Source organism: Entelurus aequoreus, linkage group LG23, assembly GCF_033978785.1.
Source record: "Entelurus aequoreus isolate RoL-2023_Sb linkage group LG23, RoL_Eaeq_v1.1, whole genome shotgun sequence".
In the NCBI taxonomy this organism is placed as follows: domain Eukaryota; kingdom Metazoa; phylum Chordata; class Actinopteri; order Syngnathiformes; family Syngnathidae; genus Entelurus; species Entelurus aequoreus.
In genome coordinates, this window is record NC_084753.1 from 36,673,712 (window position 1) to 36,690,864 (window position 17,153).

Genomic DNA, 17,153 nt, shown 5'->3' on the forward strand with positions numbered 1-17,153 from the left:
ACAGGTTTATTGACCGTAAAAAGGTGTTAGGGTAAAGCCAACATATTTCTACATATCGAGGGCGGCACAGTAAAACGATGAGACTTTGTTTGGCATGAGATTTGAGCAGATGAAAACGTTTGCGATTGTCACTGAACTACTGGTTTTACATATATTGTTAATAAATTCAACAAACAAGACAGAACATATATATATATATATATATATATATATATATATATATATATATATATATATATATATATATATATATATATATATATATATATATATATATATATATATATGTTTATAATTTTTTTATTATTATTATTTTATTTCTGATTATTATTATTATTATTATTAATGTATTATCATTTATTGTTTTGTTTATTTAATTGATGTATTTGTAGATATTACTTTGTTGTTGTTTTTTTGCTGTTACTTTCTTTTGGGGGGGGGGGGTGATATGGTTGGGATATAAACAAAAAACATTTGGACATTTAGGGCAGACAACAGATATAAGATGTATGTGAATATGATGTAATGGATAGGAATGTCTGATGCTGGATGTCAATAAAAATAAAATGAAAAAAATAAATAAAATAACGACGTTTACTCTGTTAAACGACATACATGTGCACATGTACGTTGTAATTAAGACCAAGAAACCATAATAACCAAAACGACGTATTCTCCGTCAGACGCCATCTTGTTTTGTTCTTCCTCCTGTGTGACGTCATCGAGGTGTTCTCAACCGCGGAACAAATGTTGGCCAAACACGTGTTTCACTGGGACAATAGTGAGTGGTGCACACTTCCTTCGCCCAGCCACAGAACAAAAAAAAGTCCCATTTAAGAGTTGCTGGTGTAACAATAGGAAGAATATATTCCACTCATCTCTTGTACATGCGGCTTATGAGGTAATATAAGTTATATATTTGTATATTATTTCTGTTATTTACCTGATATGTTGTTCGAAGCTAACGTGCTAGCGTTAGCCCGCTAGCAGGCCTTTGTAGCAAATGCGAGCGTTTTTTTTGAGGAGTGTTATATGTTCTCTATGAGAATTATATTGACTTATTTAATACTTTAACAGTTTTTTTGCTGTATATTACAGTCACGTTTAACATCATTAAATATTTGTTCCTAGAAAGGAACGAACGTCTTGTAATTTAAGTCTGGAATAAGTCACATGGTATAATAATAATAATAATACATTTTATTTGGTATAGCGCTTTTCAGTGTACTCAAAGACGCTTTATTACAGGATAAAAAATAAAATTATTATTATGACAGTGTAATATAATGTATTACACATACATTGCAGTGGTCTGCTTTGTGTCGGTGCTAACTTTATTAGCAATAAATACAAATTATGTTGTTTGCACGCACTTGTATTACCTTGGTGACATCCATCCATTTTTCTACCGCTTGTCCCTTTTTGGGGAGGTGTGGGGGGGGGGGGGGGGGGTGCTGGAGCCTATCTCAGCTGCATTCGGGCGGACATATGGAAATTAAATGTACTGATATTTGTTATTATGAATACACTATTTGCACAATTGTAAGCGATTAATGCTTATTTAGTCAGACTAAAATAAATATTTAATGAAACAAATGTTAAATATTAAAAAGGGCTTTAATATATTGTACACATATTGAATATGCATCAATATTTTGTTTGAAATCGAATCATGAGGTACCCAAATATTCTAAAAAAAAAAAAATATATATATATATATATATATATATATATATATATATATATATATATTTGTACATATATATATTCTCATGCCAGTACATTTCTTAAGGTGTGAGTGAGGTTCAACCAGCTTACTATCGCACGGCCACACTCGCTGGCACTTGTTACACGTGCTTCACTGCACTTCTGTTTGTTTTCTGTTGGGTTAAAAATGTTGCTTTCGCAGAAGGAAGAACGAGGAGAGGATATTGCGCGTAAAAGTAAAGCCAACCGACCACAGCTCTGCAGTCCTGGTCACTGTTGACGTGAGGTCGGACTATTTTGGAGGTGCACGTCAAGGTTGGCTGGTAGGTTGGTAGTGGGAGGAGCGAGTTGGCGTCACTTGATGCTGCAGCACAATGAAACTTTTATACGTGCAGCCTGACTTAATGCAGTCAAGATCATTTACACAACTCATAACAATCAATTAATGATGATTATTCCATGTGTAGAAGAACATCACCGCCAAGTCTCTCAGTCCACTTGGAAAATATTGTATTTGAGAGACTAAAACATATTGGACACATCTGAGCTGAAGTTTGTTTGTGTTGTCTTGCAGACGTCCAACAGATGAACGCTCGTCAAGAAGAACGTCCCCTTCAGCAGCAGGAGGATCCACAGCCCCCCCACATTAAAGAGGAAGAGGAGAATCTCTGGGTTACTCAGGAGGAAGAGTGTCTTCCAGGGCAGGAGGAGTTTCCACTGACTGTTGTCTCTGTGAAGACTGAAGACCGTGAAGACAAACCACCTGAGTCCTCACAGCTTCATCACAGTCCAAGTAAGCACAACATCCAGATGTCATCCAATATGTATGCTAAATAGTAAAAAACTTCTAGTACAAGGCGGCTAACATTACAGGTAATGGTAGTCCTCTATTGTGCTTTTAAAATCCCCAACATTACTCCATTTACTTGGAGTGACCTGTATATTAACCAAGTATTAGCAGCATTGTAATTGTAAGAACTAACTTCGAGGAACTACTTTTAGTCAAACGGCTCCTTGCTCGCAGAGAGGTAAGACTAGCTACTGAGCTGCTGCTGCATCGCCGCTGAGTTGGTAACAGTTTGTTCTAGATTATAAATCATGCCTCACGCTTGTACCGGCGAAGGTCGTGGCCATAGACCGAGAAGTTGGTCAAATTAGTTTCAAACCCAAAGACGTCGCTAGGAAGACACGGCAAGATGCTCATTTCTTCCCAGCAGTCTTGACCCAAGGAGTGAGGATTATGCTCAATATATCAACTAAACGGAGAGAACATGTCTCGTGCTGAAAGATATAAACATCCCATCAGTCGGCATCCCGTGAGAGCAGACATTGTACAGTAAGTGATATATATATTTTTTTATGTTGATAGTTTGTATTATCTTGTTTAGCATTTAACAATACTGCTACATGGATAGATAGATAGTACTTTATTGATTCCTTCAGGAAAATTAAAATGATGCTTAGTGTTTCACTAAAGCTGCATCTGTTTAGCAATCAGCTTCTAAAACGTGTAGCTCATCCTTCAAAAATATAATCTTCTGGATTATAATTGTGTAACCTATACGTGCTACAAATCAATGCAATATGTATGGGGTGTTATGGGCTAGGAACAGAAGACTAGAGTTTCGACTCGGAGAGAGAAGGCAGAGCTTGAATTGCAGTTTGGTTGGCACCGTGTATTAAATAATTAGTGATGGACAGCAGATATATACACAACAATGAGTTGAATGGCCATTCAACGTGAGAGCAATTTGAAGAAAAACACAATTACTATATACATATATACAATTTCAATTCAATTATTCAGTGTCTCTGGATCTTGTTTAAATCTCGGAGAAAGTTCTTGGAAAAAGGTTTTGGAGAGAGTAAAGCAGTACAGTCCATGTGCTGCGGTTAAGGGTGAAAATGTGTAGATGGTTGGCTGGAGAGCCTCCTACCAGCCCACACAGAACAGGTGGTGGGGTTCCTGGCTGGAATCTCCCAAGAACGATCCTTGGAGTAGATGCTTTTTTTTCCTTAGCTCGCCATCATAAAGAGAAGCCTGGCCTGTATAAGAACCAGGACCATCCTTAGAAATCAATGTGTACACAACACAAATCAAATATCTTCATTAAATAACACTAATTGCTAGAGATGTCCGATAATATCGGCCTGCCGATATTATCGGCCGATATATGCGTTAAAATGTAATATCGGAAATTATCGGTATCTGTTTTTTTATTATCGGTATCGTTTTTTTATTTATTTATTTATTTTTATTTGTTTTTTTTAATTAAATCAACATAAAAAACACAAGACACACTTACAATTAGTGCACCAACACAAAAAACCTCCATCCCCCATTTACACTCATTCACACAAAAGGGTTGTTTCTTTCTGTTATTAATATTCTGGTTCCTACATTATATATCAATATATATCAATACAGTCTGCAAGGGATACAGTCCGTAAGCACACATGATTGTGCGTGCTGCTGGTCCACTAATAGTACTAACCTTTAACAGTTAATTTTACTAATTTTCATTCATTATTAGTTTCTATGTAACTGTTTTTATATTGTTGTACTTTCTTTTTTATTCAAGAAAATGTTTTTAATTTATTTATCTTATTTTACAAATTTTTTAAAAAAAGTACCTTATCTTCACCATACCTGGTTGTCCAAATTAGGCATAATAATGTGTTAATTCCACGACTGCATATATCGGTTGATATCGGTATCGGTAAATAAAGAGTTGGACAATATCGGAATATCGGATATCGGCAAAATGCCATTATCGGACATCCCAACTAATTGCATTATAAAGTACCGGTATTCAGACCAGGTTGTAGTTTTTTCCTCAATATTGTAGAATATAAATCAACATACATGTCAGAATCACAATATGCAATAAAGTGCTAAAATAACCATTAGCAGCATAAATATGACCTATAAAATTTGGTCAGTGCACTAAACGTGCTTTTTATCAAAATACATTAAAAAGTACATTCAATACACAATAGTTATTAGGGATGTCCCGATCCAGGTTTTTGCACTTCCGATCCGATACCGATGTTGTTTTTGCACTTCCGATCCGATACCGATACTGGCCGATACTGGCCTTATCCGAGCATGTATTAAAGTTTAAAGTTATTTAGCCTACTTAGTTGTCAGATTCATGTTGAAAAGGGTTTTAGTACTCTTGATAACAACTAGCCAGCTGAATTAGGTGAGTTTGAATAATACACAATGGAGATGTTGTTCAAACACTCTTCATTTTCTAGCAGGGGACTTTTCAAATGATGCTACAAATTAGCAGTAATGCTACTTTTTATAGCAACGCTTTTGCCCCACACTTGACAAATGACGGTTGTCTGTTCGACATATTCCCACTTGAAGCCAAACCACCGCCAGACGATGGACCCCCTGCTGTTTTTCTTGGGAATTAATTAATTCTTCCTTCATTATTACCGCTCACACGGCTACGCTAGCATCACAGCTAACGTTAGCTATGCTGCTACCTCTCTGCTGGGAGAGGGCGTGTACGTATGTGACGTATGACGTGACAGCATGTGACGTGTGTAAGAAGGTGCGCTTGCTGTCTGTGAGAAGCAGACACAAGAAGGAGTGGGAAGAGCCTGTCGTGTAATGCCAGCAGCTAAAAGCAACTGCGTGAGAACGTATACTCGACTGTGTTGAAGGTGTGCTGGAAAATGCGGAACGGAAATTAGGGAGCAGCAGAAAAGTGGAATGTATTATTTAAATCGGTGCGTTGGAAAACACGGACCAGAATCTTTTTTTAAACTGGATCTGGATCGGCATTTTCCCATGCCTTGCCGATACGCATTTTTTGGCGAATATCGGCGGCCGATCCGATCCAAATATCGGATCGGGACATCCCTAATAGTTATCATTGGTTGAAGTCATAAACCTTGTATATGGACGATTGAGAAATATGCCACAAAGACTGTTACAATGGAAGAAAGACTAATATATTTTCATAAACATGGACTCACCAACTCCGCTTCTACAGTCACACACAGCTCACTGACAAAAAAAATCCAGCGCTGGTAGTCGGCTCTATAAAGTTAACAAATAGGCATTTAGTTTAGAATCCTGTCAGCACAATATTTCGGGTGAAAACATGAATAAAAACCTACCTCGAGCAGAAAGACAATGTGTCTCCCCTCACGATCAATAGACAACAAAAGCATACCAGTCACTTCCTGCTACCGGCATGTAACCAAAGCTGATTGGACTGCGGCGGTCATGTGACCAGGGAGAGCGCGCAGCGCTCAAAGAGTAATACAGACAGGCATGTGATTTTTCCGTCTAAAGTCGGAATTCCGTCTTTTTTAATCTCGGGGGGGGAAAAAGTTATCTCCCGTTTTTCTGGGTTTTTTTCCCGACCCTAAATCAAGATTCGAGACGTAGTTTATATTACGCCGTAGTTGATTGGTCGATATGTTCCTTGTGACCAATCAGGACATCTGTTATGAATGATGACGTTAACAACGTCATCATTCATAATGGTTATTACCGCCATTTTCCATATGTAAACGATGTCGGTTCTCGAGAGAAAGGACGCTTTACGAGTAAAAGAAATTGATAAACATGTCAAAAATAAGTTTCGATGGGACTGGATGGAAAGGGAAATCACTGATACTGTTGGGAAGAAGGAAGTTACGACTTTGTTCGGTGATTTTATTCGGAAAATCGATCGTCCCGGAAAGGTTTTGTGCACGTGGTGTCATTATAATATTGACTATGGATCACAAGGTTTCAAGGCTTTGGAAGTACATGCGAAACGCCAAAAACATATGAAACAACTTGAAGCAAGGAAAACCAACTTTTCACTAGCTGGTACTTTTGGATGTCAACCGAAAGTGACATCGAGAGGAAAGATCCACCCAAACAACCCACTTCAGTTGCAGACAGGGTTGTTAATAATGAGGTAAGCTTAAAAATATTTGCTTGCGAAATACGCATGTTTGTTTTAAATATTAAAGGCCTACTGAAAGCCACTACTACCGACCACGCAGTCTGATAGTTTATATATCAATGATGAAATCTTAACATTGCAACACATGCCAATACGGCCGGGTTAACTTATAAAGTGACATTTTAAAATTCCCGGGAAATATCCGGCTGAAACATCGCGGTATGATGACGTATGCGCGTGACGAAGTCCGAGTAACGGAAGTTATGGTACCCCGTAGAATCCTATACAAAAAGCTCTGTTTTCATTTCATAATTCCACAGTATTCTGGACATCTTTTGCAATTTTTTTAATGAACAATGAAGGCTGCAAAAAAGACAGTTGTAGGTGGGATCAGTGTATTAGTAGCGGACTACAGCAACACAACCAGGAGGACTTTGTTGGAGCGCTAGCCGCGCTAGCCGCCGACCTCACCTTGACTTCCTACGTCTCCGGGCCGCCAAACGCATCGGGTGAAGTCCTTTGTCCTTCTGCCGATCGCTGGAACGCAGGTGAGCACGGGTGTTGATGAGCAAATGAGGGCTGGCTGGCGTAGGTGGAGAGCTAATGTTTTTAGCATAGCTCTGTGCGGTCCGGTTGCTAAGTTAGCTTCAATGGCGTCGTTAGCACAGTAATGTTAACCTTCGCCAGCCTGGAAAGCATTAACCGTGTATTTACATGTCCACGGTTTAATAGTATTGTTGATTTTCTATCTATACTTTCAGTCAGGGGTTTATTTATTTTGTTTCTATATGCAGTTAATGCAAAATGCTATCACGTTAGCTCGTAGCTAAAGCATTTCGCCGATGTATTGTCGTGGAGATAAAAGGCACTGAATGTCCATTTCGCGTTCTCGACTCTCATTTTCAAGAGCATATAGTATCCGAGGTGGTTTAAAATACAAATCTGTGATCTACAATAGAAAAAGGAGAGAGTGTGGAATCCAATGAGCCAGCTTGTACCTAAGTTACGGTCAGAGCGAAAAAAGATACGTCCATCGCTGCCTCTCAAGTCATTCACTGTAACGTTCCTCATCTACGACTTTAACCAATTATTGCTTTGCGAAATAAAAATGGGTTTTTCTCAAAATAAAAAGCCACGTGAAAATATATTATGAAATTACAGAAATTCAAAGAGTCGCATTATTGGATCCAGTTAACAATTTATTTGAAATAAATTTGCATATAATACTATTTTGTAATATTAAGTTCTTATGTAGTCTCTTGAAACTATTGTCAGTGGTGTAACAATCTTGAAGGTAAATATTTTCACACTTGTTTCATGCAATATGTCAGTGTCCTCACATTATTATTATTTCCTATTTTCAAATATGAGTAAACAATACTAAACATGTTTAATTATTTTCATAAATTTATATCCTATTTAGGCGAAAAGAATGAAATGTTTACATTTGGTATTTTGTTATATTTATCCGAAAATCCAAAAAAGAAGCTACAAAAGCAGAGACAAAAAGGAAAATGCAGGCTGCTCAGAAATTTGCAAGGAAGGCTCATGTTAGGGCTCTCCGAGAAAGCTAATGTGTGAAGTGAACTGAAGTAATGTGGTAATACTGTAAGTAAACTGTAGATAATATCACTCATCAATGTGACACCTGTGGATGTGAAATGAACACAAGATGTAAATATTAGTGACTAAATACTGTTGGGACTGAACCATATACAGTGATTCATTATTATAATTGGGTTATGTATGTTCTATTAATGATGTTTTCATGTCTTTAAACACTAAAATATTTTCTTCAAATGGTGCTGTCTTTGTTAATTTTAGCATGTTAAATTGGTGAAAAACCAGGAGCTTCGGGGGGCGTTGCCCCCCTTGTCCTCCCACCTGGACCTGGCTGGGGGTCTTCGTCCCCCAGACCCCCGGAAATTGTTTCAGTCTTTTGCATTGTGGTCAAATCACATGCCTGTACAGAGCAAGAGCCTAATAGTCTCCGCAAAGGTATGTGTTTGACACCCGTTGTAGGAGCCTAAATGCTGTTTGAGTTCATTTACATATTTTATGGAAGGTGCTTTATGTTTATTCAGCCAAAATGGGACTATTTACTACATTTAAATAATACGAAAATGTATATATTACATGCTTAGAATAATTATAAGGTACACTTTATTTGTAATTATTATATTTGTCTAAATAATTTGATGACGTAACTGTTTGATTTGCATATATGGCGGACGGATCGGTGTGGTAGGTTGGTTTTTGGACACAAGGTATTATGGGTAATGGCAGTCAGGTGCGGGGGAATTGACCCACACAGTTTTTTGACCTCTTACTTTTTCTAACTCTTTTTTACTGTAACAAACTCGCTTCATTTTGCCATTCATTTGTTCCCACATCGTTATTGTTTTATGTTTTTGAAGTATTAAGTTCACAAGTAAACTATACAAAACGAAGAGGAGCGTCTGGAGTTTTGTTTGTTGTCGCCGCAGCAAGCGGAGCAGGAGAAAGTGAAGGAGCGTCAATCTAAGGCTTGATTAGGAATCTACACCCGTGTTACAAAAGCGCTTTGAGTCACTAGAGAAAAGCGCTATATAAATATAATTCAATCAATCAATGTTTATTTTTATAGCCCTAAATCCCAAGTGTCTCAAAGGGCTGCACAAGCCACAACGACACCCTCAGTACAGAGCCCACATAAGGGCAAGGAAAAACTCACCCCAGTGGGACGTCGATGTGAATGACTATGAGAATCCTTGGAGAGAACCGCATATGTGGGTAACCTACCCCCCCCCCCGCCCCCACACTAGGGGAGACCGAAAGCAATGGATGTCGAGTGGGTCTGACATAATATTGTGAAAGTCCAGTCCATAGTGGATCCAACACATCAGCGAAAGTCCAGCCCACTTCACGTCACATGATATCTTGTTCTATTTTCTCATTTCAAGAAGAACTGCACTTTTTGGAATCATTCACAGTCCCTATGTAAGTTAAAGTTAAGGTCCCAACGGTAGTCACACACTAGGTGTGGTGAAATTATCCTCTGCATTTGACCCATCCCCAAGTTCACCCCCTGGGAGGTGAGGGCAGCGGTGGCCGCGCTCGGGAATCATTTGGTGATTTAACCCCCAACCCTTGATGCTGAGTGCCAAGCAAGGAGGCAATGGGTCCCATGTTTATAGTCTTTGGTATGACTCGGCCAGGATTTGAACTCACAACTTTCCAGTCTCAGGGCAGACACTCTAACCACAAGGCCACTGAGCAGGTCGATGGTTAATGCATCCTCAATAAAAAATAAACCTTAGCAAAAGTTAGCTAACAATTGAGTCATTGGTAACCGCTCTATTCTGCCTATAAAGTGCTCTAAATAACATCCTAAAACCTTCATCAACATTTTAAATACCCACTGTAAGTATATATGTAATGTAGTAACATTCTTAATAACATGTCATATTTACATATCTTGCTCATTTTAAGCATACAATGTCTGCTCTCACTGGGATGCCGACTGATGGGATGTTCATATCTTCCCGTTTAGATGAAGAATTAATCCTCACAAAGGGTTAAAAAAGGGTGGGTGCAAAAGAGCGTATCTTCGTGTCTTTCTTGCCATCTCCAGGTCTAAGTTGGATGTCAAAGTTGACCAAGTTCTCGGTTTATGTCCACAACCTTCACCATATAAGTGAGAAGCATGATTTATAATCTAGAACAGGGGTCGGGAACCTTTGTGACTCAGAAAGCCATGAAAACAAAATATTTGGAAATGTATTTCTGTGACAGCCATATAATATATTTTAAAACTGAATTCAACTAAATGTGAGTATAATAAGCCTCTAAATTTATTCTTTTAAATAATGTTGTTATAATACTCACCATTAATGCGACTTCTGGTGCTGCACGGATTTGCTAATGGCTTTGTAGTCTGGTTGGTACTTGGTGAGGTTAAAGGCCTACTGAAATGAAATGTTTTTATTCAAACGGGGATAGCAGATCCATTCTATGTGTCATACTTGATAATTTCGCGATATTGCCATATTTTTGCTGAAAGGATTTAGTATAGAACAACGCAGATAAAGTTCGCAACTTATGGTCTCTGATAAAAAAAAGCCTTGCCCCTACCGGAAGTAGCGTGACGTAGTCGGTTGTTCGCTTCCTCATATTTTCCTATTGTTTTCAACGCAGCTAGAGCGATTCGGACCGAGAAAGCGACGATTACCCCATTAATTTGAGCGAGGATGAAAGATTCGTGGATGAGGAACGTTAGAGTGACGGACTAGAATGCAGTGCAAACATATCTTTTTTCGCTCTGACCGTAACTTAGGTACAAGGGCTCATTGGATTCTACACTCTCTCCTTTTTCTATTGTGGATCACGGATTTGTATTTTAAACCACCTCGGATGCTATATCCTCTTGAAAATGAGAGTCAAGAACGCGAAATGGACATTCACAGTGACTTTTATCTCCACGACAATACATCGGCGAAGCTCTTTAGCTACTGAACTAACGTGATAGCATCTGGCTCAAATGCAGATAGAAACTAAATAAATAAATCCCTGACTGGAAGGATAGACAGAAGATCAACAATACTATTAAACCATGTACATGTAACTACACGGTTAATAATTCTCAGCCTGGCAAAGCTTAACAATGCTGTTGCTAACGACGCTGAAGCTAACTTAGCAACTTAGCAACTGGACCTTACAGAGCTATGATAAAAACATTAGCGCTCCACCTACGCCAGCCAGCCCTCATCTGCTCTGCTCATCAACACCCGTGCTCACCTGCGTTCCAGCGATTGACGGCGCAATGAAGGACTTCACCCGATCACGGATGCGGTTGGCGGCTAGCGTTGGCTAGCGCGTCTGCTATCCAAGTAAGTCCTCCTTGTTGTGTTGCTACAGCCAGCCGCTAATACACCGATCCCACCTACAACTTTCTTCTTTGCAGTCTCCATTGTTCATTAAACAAATTGCAAAAGATTCACCAACACAGATGTCCAGAATACTGTGGAATTATGAAATGAAAACAGAGCTTTTTTGTATTGGATTCAATGGGTCCGAATACTTCCGTATCAACCGTTAGCGTCACACGCATACATCATCATATCTAGACGTTTTCAACCGGAAGTGTGGCTTGAAATTTAAAATTGCACTTCATAAGTTAACCCGGCCGTATTGGCATGTGTTGCAATGTTAAGATTTCATCATTGATATATAAACTATCAGACTGCGTGGTCGGTAGTAGTGGCTTTCAGTAGGCCTTTAAGCTTCATGCAGCCAGGGAAAAGAAAGGCACTGCATTTATGTCCTTCACTTGCGTTTCCTCCACTTGGTTTGCCATCATGATGGTACAATTGTGAACAGTTCTTGCCGACAGAGGCATGTCTTGTATCCGTTTGATTATCTTGTCTTTGTTCGGAAGATCATCAAAAAGTTCATTGGCTACATCCAGCATGAACGCTGTGAATGGTTTTCCGTTCCTCACTATTGCTAAAGATCCAGCAAAACTAGCGGAATTTTAGTCACCTTGCCGGGTCCATACGCGGAGTTAATGCTGGCTAGCTTGCACCCTGCTCAGTAGCTCTTGGCACGCTTTCTTCCTGCTGTCTCCCGCAGGGTATTTTGATGCAAAGGTAGCATGTCATGTGTCGAAGTGCCGCTTTACATTCGACCGTTTCATCGATGCAATTTTGTCATTGCAAATTAGACACACTGCAGAACTTGCGCTCTCCACAAAGGCGAATTATTCGGTCCATTCGTCCTGAAATGTACGATACTCCTCATCTTTTTTTCTTTTTGCCATCTTCTTCGTCGAAGGGTTAACTTTGAGCTAATGACCGCGCAGACTGATTCAAAAGGGGGCGTTTACCTGTTTACCCAGGAACGCCCAACGTAGGCTATTATCATCCAATTAAAATAATGGACAATTGCTCCTGCAGCCAACTGCAGCCCTGAACAAGACATGAGCAGTGGAAAATCGATGGATGGATTAAAACAAGCGATAATATTTTGTTTTATCTGAAAAGCCGAAATACGCGAGCCAGATGCAATCATCAAAAGAGCCACACCTGGCTCGCGAGCCATAGGTTCCCGACCCCTGATCTAGAATAAGCTTTCACCATCTTAGAGGCAAGAAAGCAGCTCAGTATGTCAATATAGCAACATAAGCTAGTTACTTCTGTGATCAATGCGCCGCTAAAAGCAGGTCCTTAACGTTAGCGCTTATAATAACAATATCGCTAATACTTGGTTAATATTCAGGTCACAAAATGTAAATGGAGTATTGTTGGCAGTTTTTAGATGGTTATTTGGAGGACTTTGTGGGTCTAATAGAGGAGCTCCCATTGACTCCAATGTTAGCTAATTTTTGCTCACGTTTATTTACTAATTAGAATTCATAAAAATTAAAAACATATGTCATACATGAGGATTGTGATTGATAGGCGACATTTTTAAAGAAAGTGCAGTTTCCTTTGAATTTGTCAGATAAGTAAACAGTCCTTCAAATTAAAGATGAAAAACAATTGAGGTTGTTTATAGATATTATCCACAATGAAGTTACAGTAAAACTAAGCACACAAGGGAAATTACATTCATATACACATGAAGTACACATATAAGTAAGAATAATGTTAACCACCAAAATATCGTCTCGTTCTCATAAAGCCAATATCGAGTAACCTTCGGTGAGCTGACCATATCGTCACACCCCTAGTTAAAAGCACACCAACCCCATGACATGACACTTCCACGTGATGTAGAACAGTAGTTCAACATTTTAAACATACACACACATCTGAAGAATATAAAAAATAAATATATTTGGTGGGCCAAACAAAATGACTCGGCGAACCAATGTTTGGTATGGGCGATATGACCTCAAATCTATATCCTAATAACAATATATGTCACGATATACCATTTGGTTAATGATTGATAATAGAATAATTTCAAAGCGGGTTACAAAAGCTCCTAATTTGGCAGCTGACATATGCAGTAACATATTGTGTCATTTCTAATTGTATTATTTTGTCGAAACAATTATTATTAATGTACTTGTTTATTTACTGTTAAAATCTGGTTACTTTATTTGAGAAAATAATCCTGGAAATGATGTAATATTTTACTGCATATTTCAGCAACTAAATTAGGAGGCTGTGTAGCCTGTTTTAAAATGGTTCTATTAGTAATTATATATGAAATAATATATCGCAAAATCAATTTTAAACCAGATTGTCTATCCATAGTAAAAAGTCCTGTCGTCCTGGTTTGTTTTTCTTTTCCTGTGAATAATGTTGTAAAGGGCAGCGTGTTTGTGCGTCACTGAGATTTCAAGACCGTTCATTGTGTGACTGAGCAGAGATGGATGTTTCTCAAACCTGTGTTTGTCTTGCAGACGTCTGTGAAGAACATATTCACCCTGAGCAACAGAAGAGGAGCTTCAAGATGCGGACGGAGGAGCCACAGCCTTCCCACATTAAGAAGGAAGAGGAATACCCACTGATCCCCCATTTTAAAGAGGAAGAGGAGGACCCACTGACACCCCATTTTAGAGAGGAAGCGGTGGATCTACTGAGCCCTCACATTAATGATGAAGAGGAGGACCCACTGACCCCTCACATTAAAGAGGAAGAGGAGGAACACAGCATCAGTCAGCAGGGAGAGCATCTTGAAGGACTGGAGGAGGTTGATGTCACCAAGATGCCAGTGACTGGTGTCCCTGTGAAGAGTGAAGGTGATGAGGTCAAAGGTGAAAGTGAGGAGAAGAGAGAGGCGGAGCCTCCAAGCAGCAGCTCAACTCAACACATGACAACAGAAGCTGATGGAGACCACTGTGGAGGATCACAAGCAGACAAGCTCTTAGCTCCACTATCAGATAGTGAGGACACAACGTCACACTCTCCTGACACTGATGATGAAGACTCTAAAGATGATAAGACATGTCACACTGACAACACACACTTCACATGTTCTCTCTGCGGCAACTTTTTTAAATACCGTTGTCATCTGAAAGTACACATGAGAATACACACTAGAGAAAAACCTTTTACTTGTTCAATCTGCGGGAAAGGTTTTGTAATAGATCAGTGTTTAAAAGTACACATGAGAATACACACTGAAGAAAAACCTTTTCTATGTTCAATCTGCGGTAAAGACTTTACTCAAAGGCACCAATTCCAAGTACACATGAGAAAACACACTGGAGAAAAACCTTTTTCCTGCTCAGAATGTGGGAAAGGTTTTGTAATAAATCAAAGTTTAAAAGTACACATGAGAACACACACTGGAGAAAAACCTTTTTCATGTTCAATCTGCGGTAAAGATTTTACTCAAAAACACAATTGCAAAGCACACATGAAAATACACACTGGAGAAAAACCTTTTTTATGTTCAATCTGCGGTAAAGATTTTACTCGAAGGGACCATTTCAAAACACACATGAGAATACATACTGGAGAAAAACCCTTTACCTGCTCAGAATGTGGTAAAAGTTTTGCAATAAAGGAAAGTTTAAAAGTACACACAAGAACACACACTGGTGAAAAACCTTTTACATGTTCAGTATGTGGTAAAAGTTATATAGAAAAACAGCAATTAAAATTACACATGAGAAGGCACTCTAGTGAAAAACCATACTCCTGTTCAAGCTGCAACAAAAGCTTTCTTCACCCAAAATCTTATACAGTACACATGAGAACACACACAGGAGAGAAAGTGTTGAGTTGCAGTGTGTGTGGTGAAAGATTCTCTTCTAAGTACCAGTGTAAGAAACACAAGTGTGCTGGTGAGAACAGCAGCAGCAAATGAAGATGCAGGATTTGAAATAAACTGTCAAAACTTTAACTTTGACTTTCTAACAACATCAGCACATATAACATGTGTGACATCATTGTTGTGTGTGTAACACCATCTTGTTAATATGATTCTAACATTTATAGATTAGACACTTCAGATTAGTGCTTTTATTTCAGTCAAGTACATGAGTTAATATACACATTTGTGTACTTTAAAATGAACAGAACAATTTGACTGAAAAGGTGAGAATAAACACTACATAAAATATGTTACATACAATAAACATTTTAAGTGTAGATATTCATAATTCACTTTTATACTTATTCATAATAGTGTTTTATATATGTTTTTTGAAATAATGAAGTGTTACATATTTTATTTTCTAATTCTAGATGATTCCATAGATGAACTCTTTATATGATATATATTTTTTTTTTACATGTGTTCATACCTTTGCTTTTGAGTACTCATAAATTCCTCTTAGTTCATATTTACTGGTTTACATCTGAAACATCTTCTGGACCACTTCTGGAAGCATATTATTATTTACTTCATACATCATTTGAACAGTTGTCTTTTATACAATTTAAAAATGTGTGACTTTATGAATCATTTGTTGGGTCTCTATAATCCATTCTATTAATTGTCTTTATTACTCTGTTGTGAAATATGAATATTGTTGTGTGATTGTTTTATATGTATGTCCCCAGACCTTTATGCAATAAACAATGTATGCTTCAACTAAAGTTGGGTACAATAAATGTAGTTAATATTTGTGGGTATGTATTTTATTCTATTTATTATCGCAGTCAATTTTATAAATGTTTTCTTTATATGACTTACATGTCGTTTCCAGCTTACTTCATCATCTAGACTAACTCAGCCTGGAGGATGTGTGTAATGTTGAGATGTATTGGAGATGACTTGGTTTGTTTGGATGTTGTCAACCTGTCAATTGTTCTATTTAAACATGTTGTCAGATCTCGCGAGAGAAACAAGCAACCAGCTCTATTACTTCTTCTTCTTGCTGGCAGTTTGCGGCCATGACTTGAAAGGTTTATACTGCCACCTACTGGACTGTAGAATGTAGTGTGGGCCATAGGACAGAAGGAGGAAATCCCGTTAAGAACATGTGGAGGGCAGCAATACACTTAAGATGTTCTACTAGTCTGCTGGAAATAAAAAGAAGAAGAAGAAGAAGGAAAAAGCAAGATGGCGTTTGGGGGAGAAAGTCTAAACGTGGGCGTTATAGTTCTGTATTTTTAATCAGTGCATACATGTGCACATATATGTCGTTTTATATAGGCTACCTTTTATTTTGTTTCCCGAGTATCCTGGTTCCTTGATTTTTGTAAGTAAAAAATAATCTTCAATCGCGCTGCTGGATCAGTTTGAATTATTGGATGGATAGCGGGAAAAGGAACAATATGGTTCAAGAAAGGCTGATTGTATTGTACCATATGTCCCGGCAAGAAATCTGCGTTCAAAGAACTCCGGCTTATTAGTGATTCCCAGAGCCCCGAAAAAAGTCTGCGGGCTATAGAGCGTTTTCTATTGGGGCTCCAGTACTATGGAATGCCCTCCCGGTAACAGTTAGAGATGCTACCTCAGTAGAAGCATTTAAGTCCCATCTTAAAACTCATTTGGATACTCTAGCCTTTAAATAGACCCCCATTTTAGACCAGTTAATTCTGCCGTTTCCTTTCTGCTCTGCCCCCTCTCCTTCGTGGAGGGGGG

General features: G+C 38.5%; 1 protein-coding gene across 1 annotated transcript; it reads left to right on the forward strand.

The window, feature by feature from the left end:
* The first annotated feature begins 776 nt into the window (after nucleotides 1-776).
* Nucleotides 777-16,181, forward strand: LOC133640638 (zinc finger protein OZF-like). Its single transcript, XM_062034172.1, has 4 exons — nucleotides 777-901; nucleotides 1,910-2,030; nucleotides 2,282-2,500; nucleotides 14,017-16,181. Exons 3-4 carry the CDS (start codon nucleotides 2,293-2,295, stop codon nucleotides 15,426-15,428), a joined length of 1,620 nt encoding a protein of 539 aa, XP_061890156.1. The 5' UTR covers nucleotides 777-901; nucleotides 1,910-2,030; nucleotides 2,282-2,292; the 3' UTR covers nucleotides 15,429-16,181.
* Nucleotides 16,182-17,153: the final 972 nt, after the last annotated feature.

What these genes read in the sequence shown, in the direction of transcription:
- LOC133640638 (XM_062034172.1), top strand. Translation starts at nt 2,293, where the DNA reads ATGAACGCTCGTCAAGAAGAACGTCCCCTTCAGCAGCAGGAGGATCCA. An exon ending in ACAGCTTCATCACAGTCCAA is followed by an intron (nt 2,501 to 14,016) that starts GTAAGCACAACA and finishes TTTGTCTTGCAG; the next exon opens with ACGTCTGTGAAGAACATATT.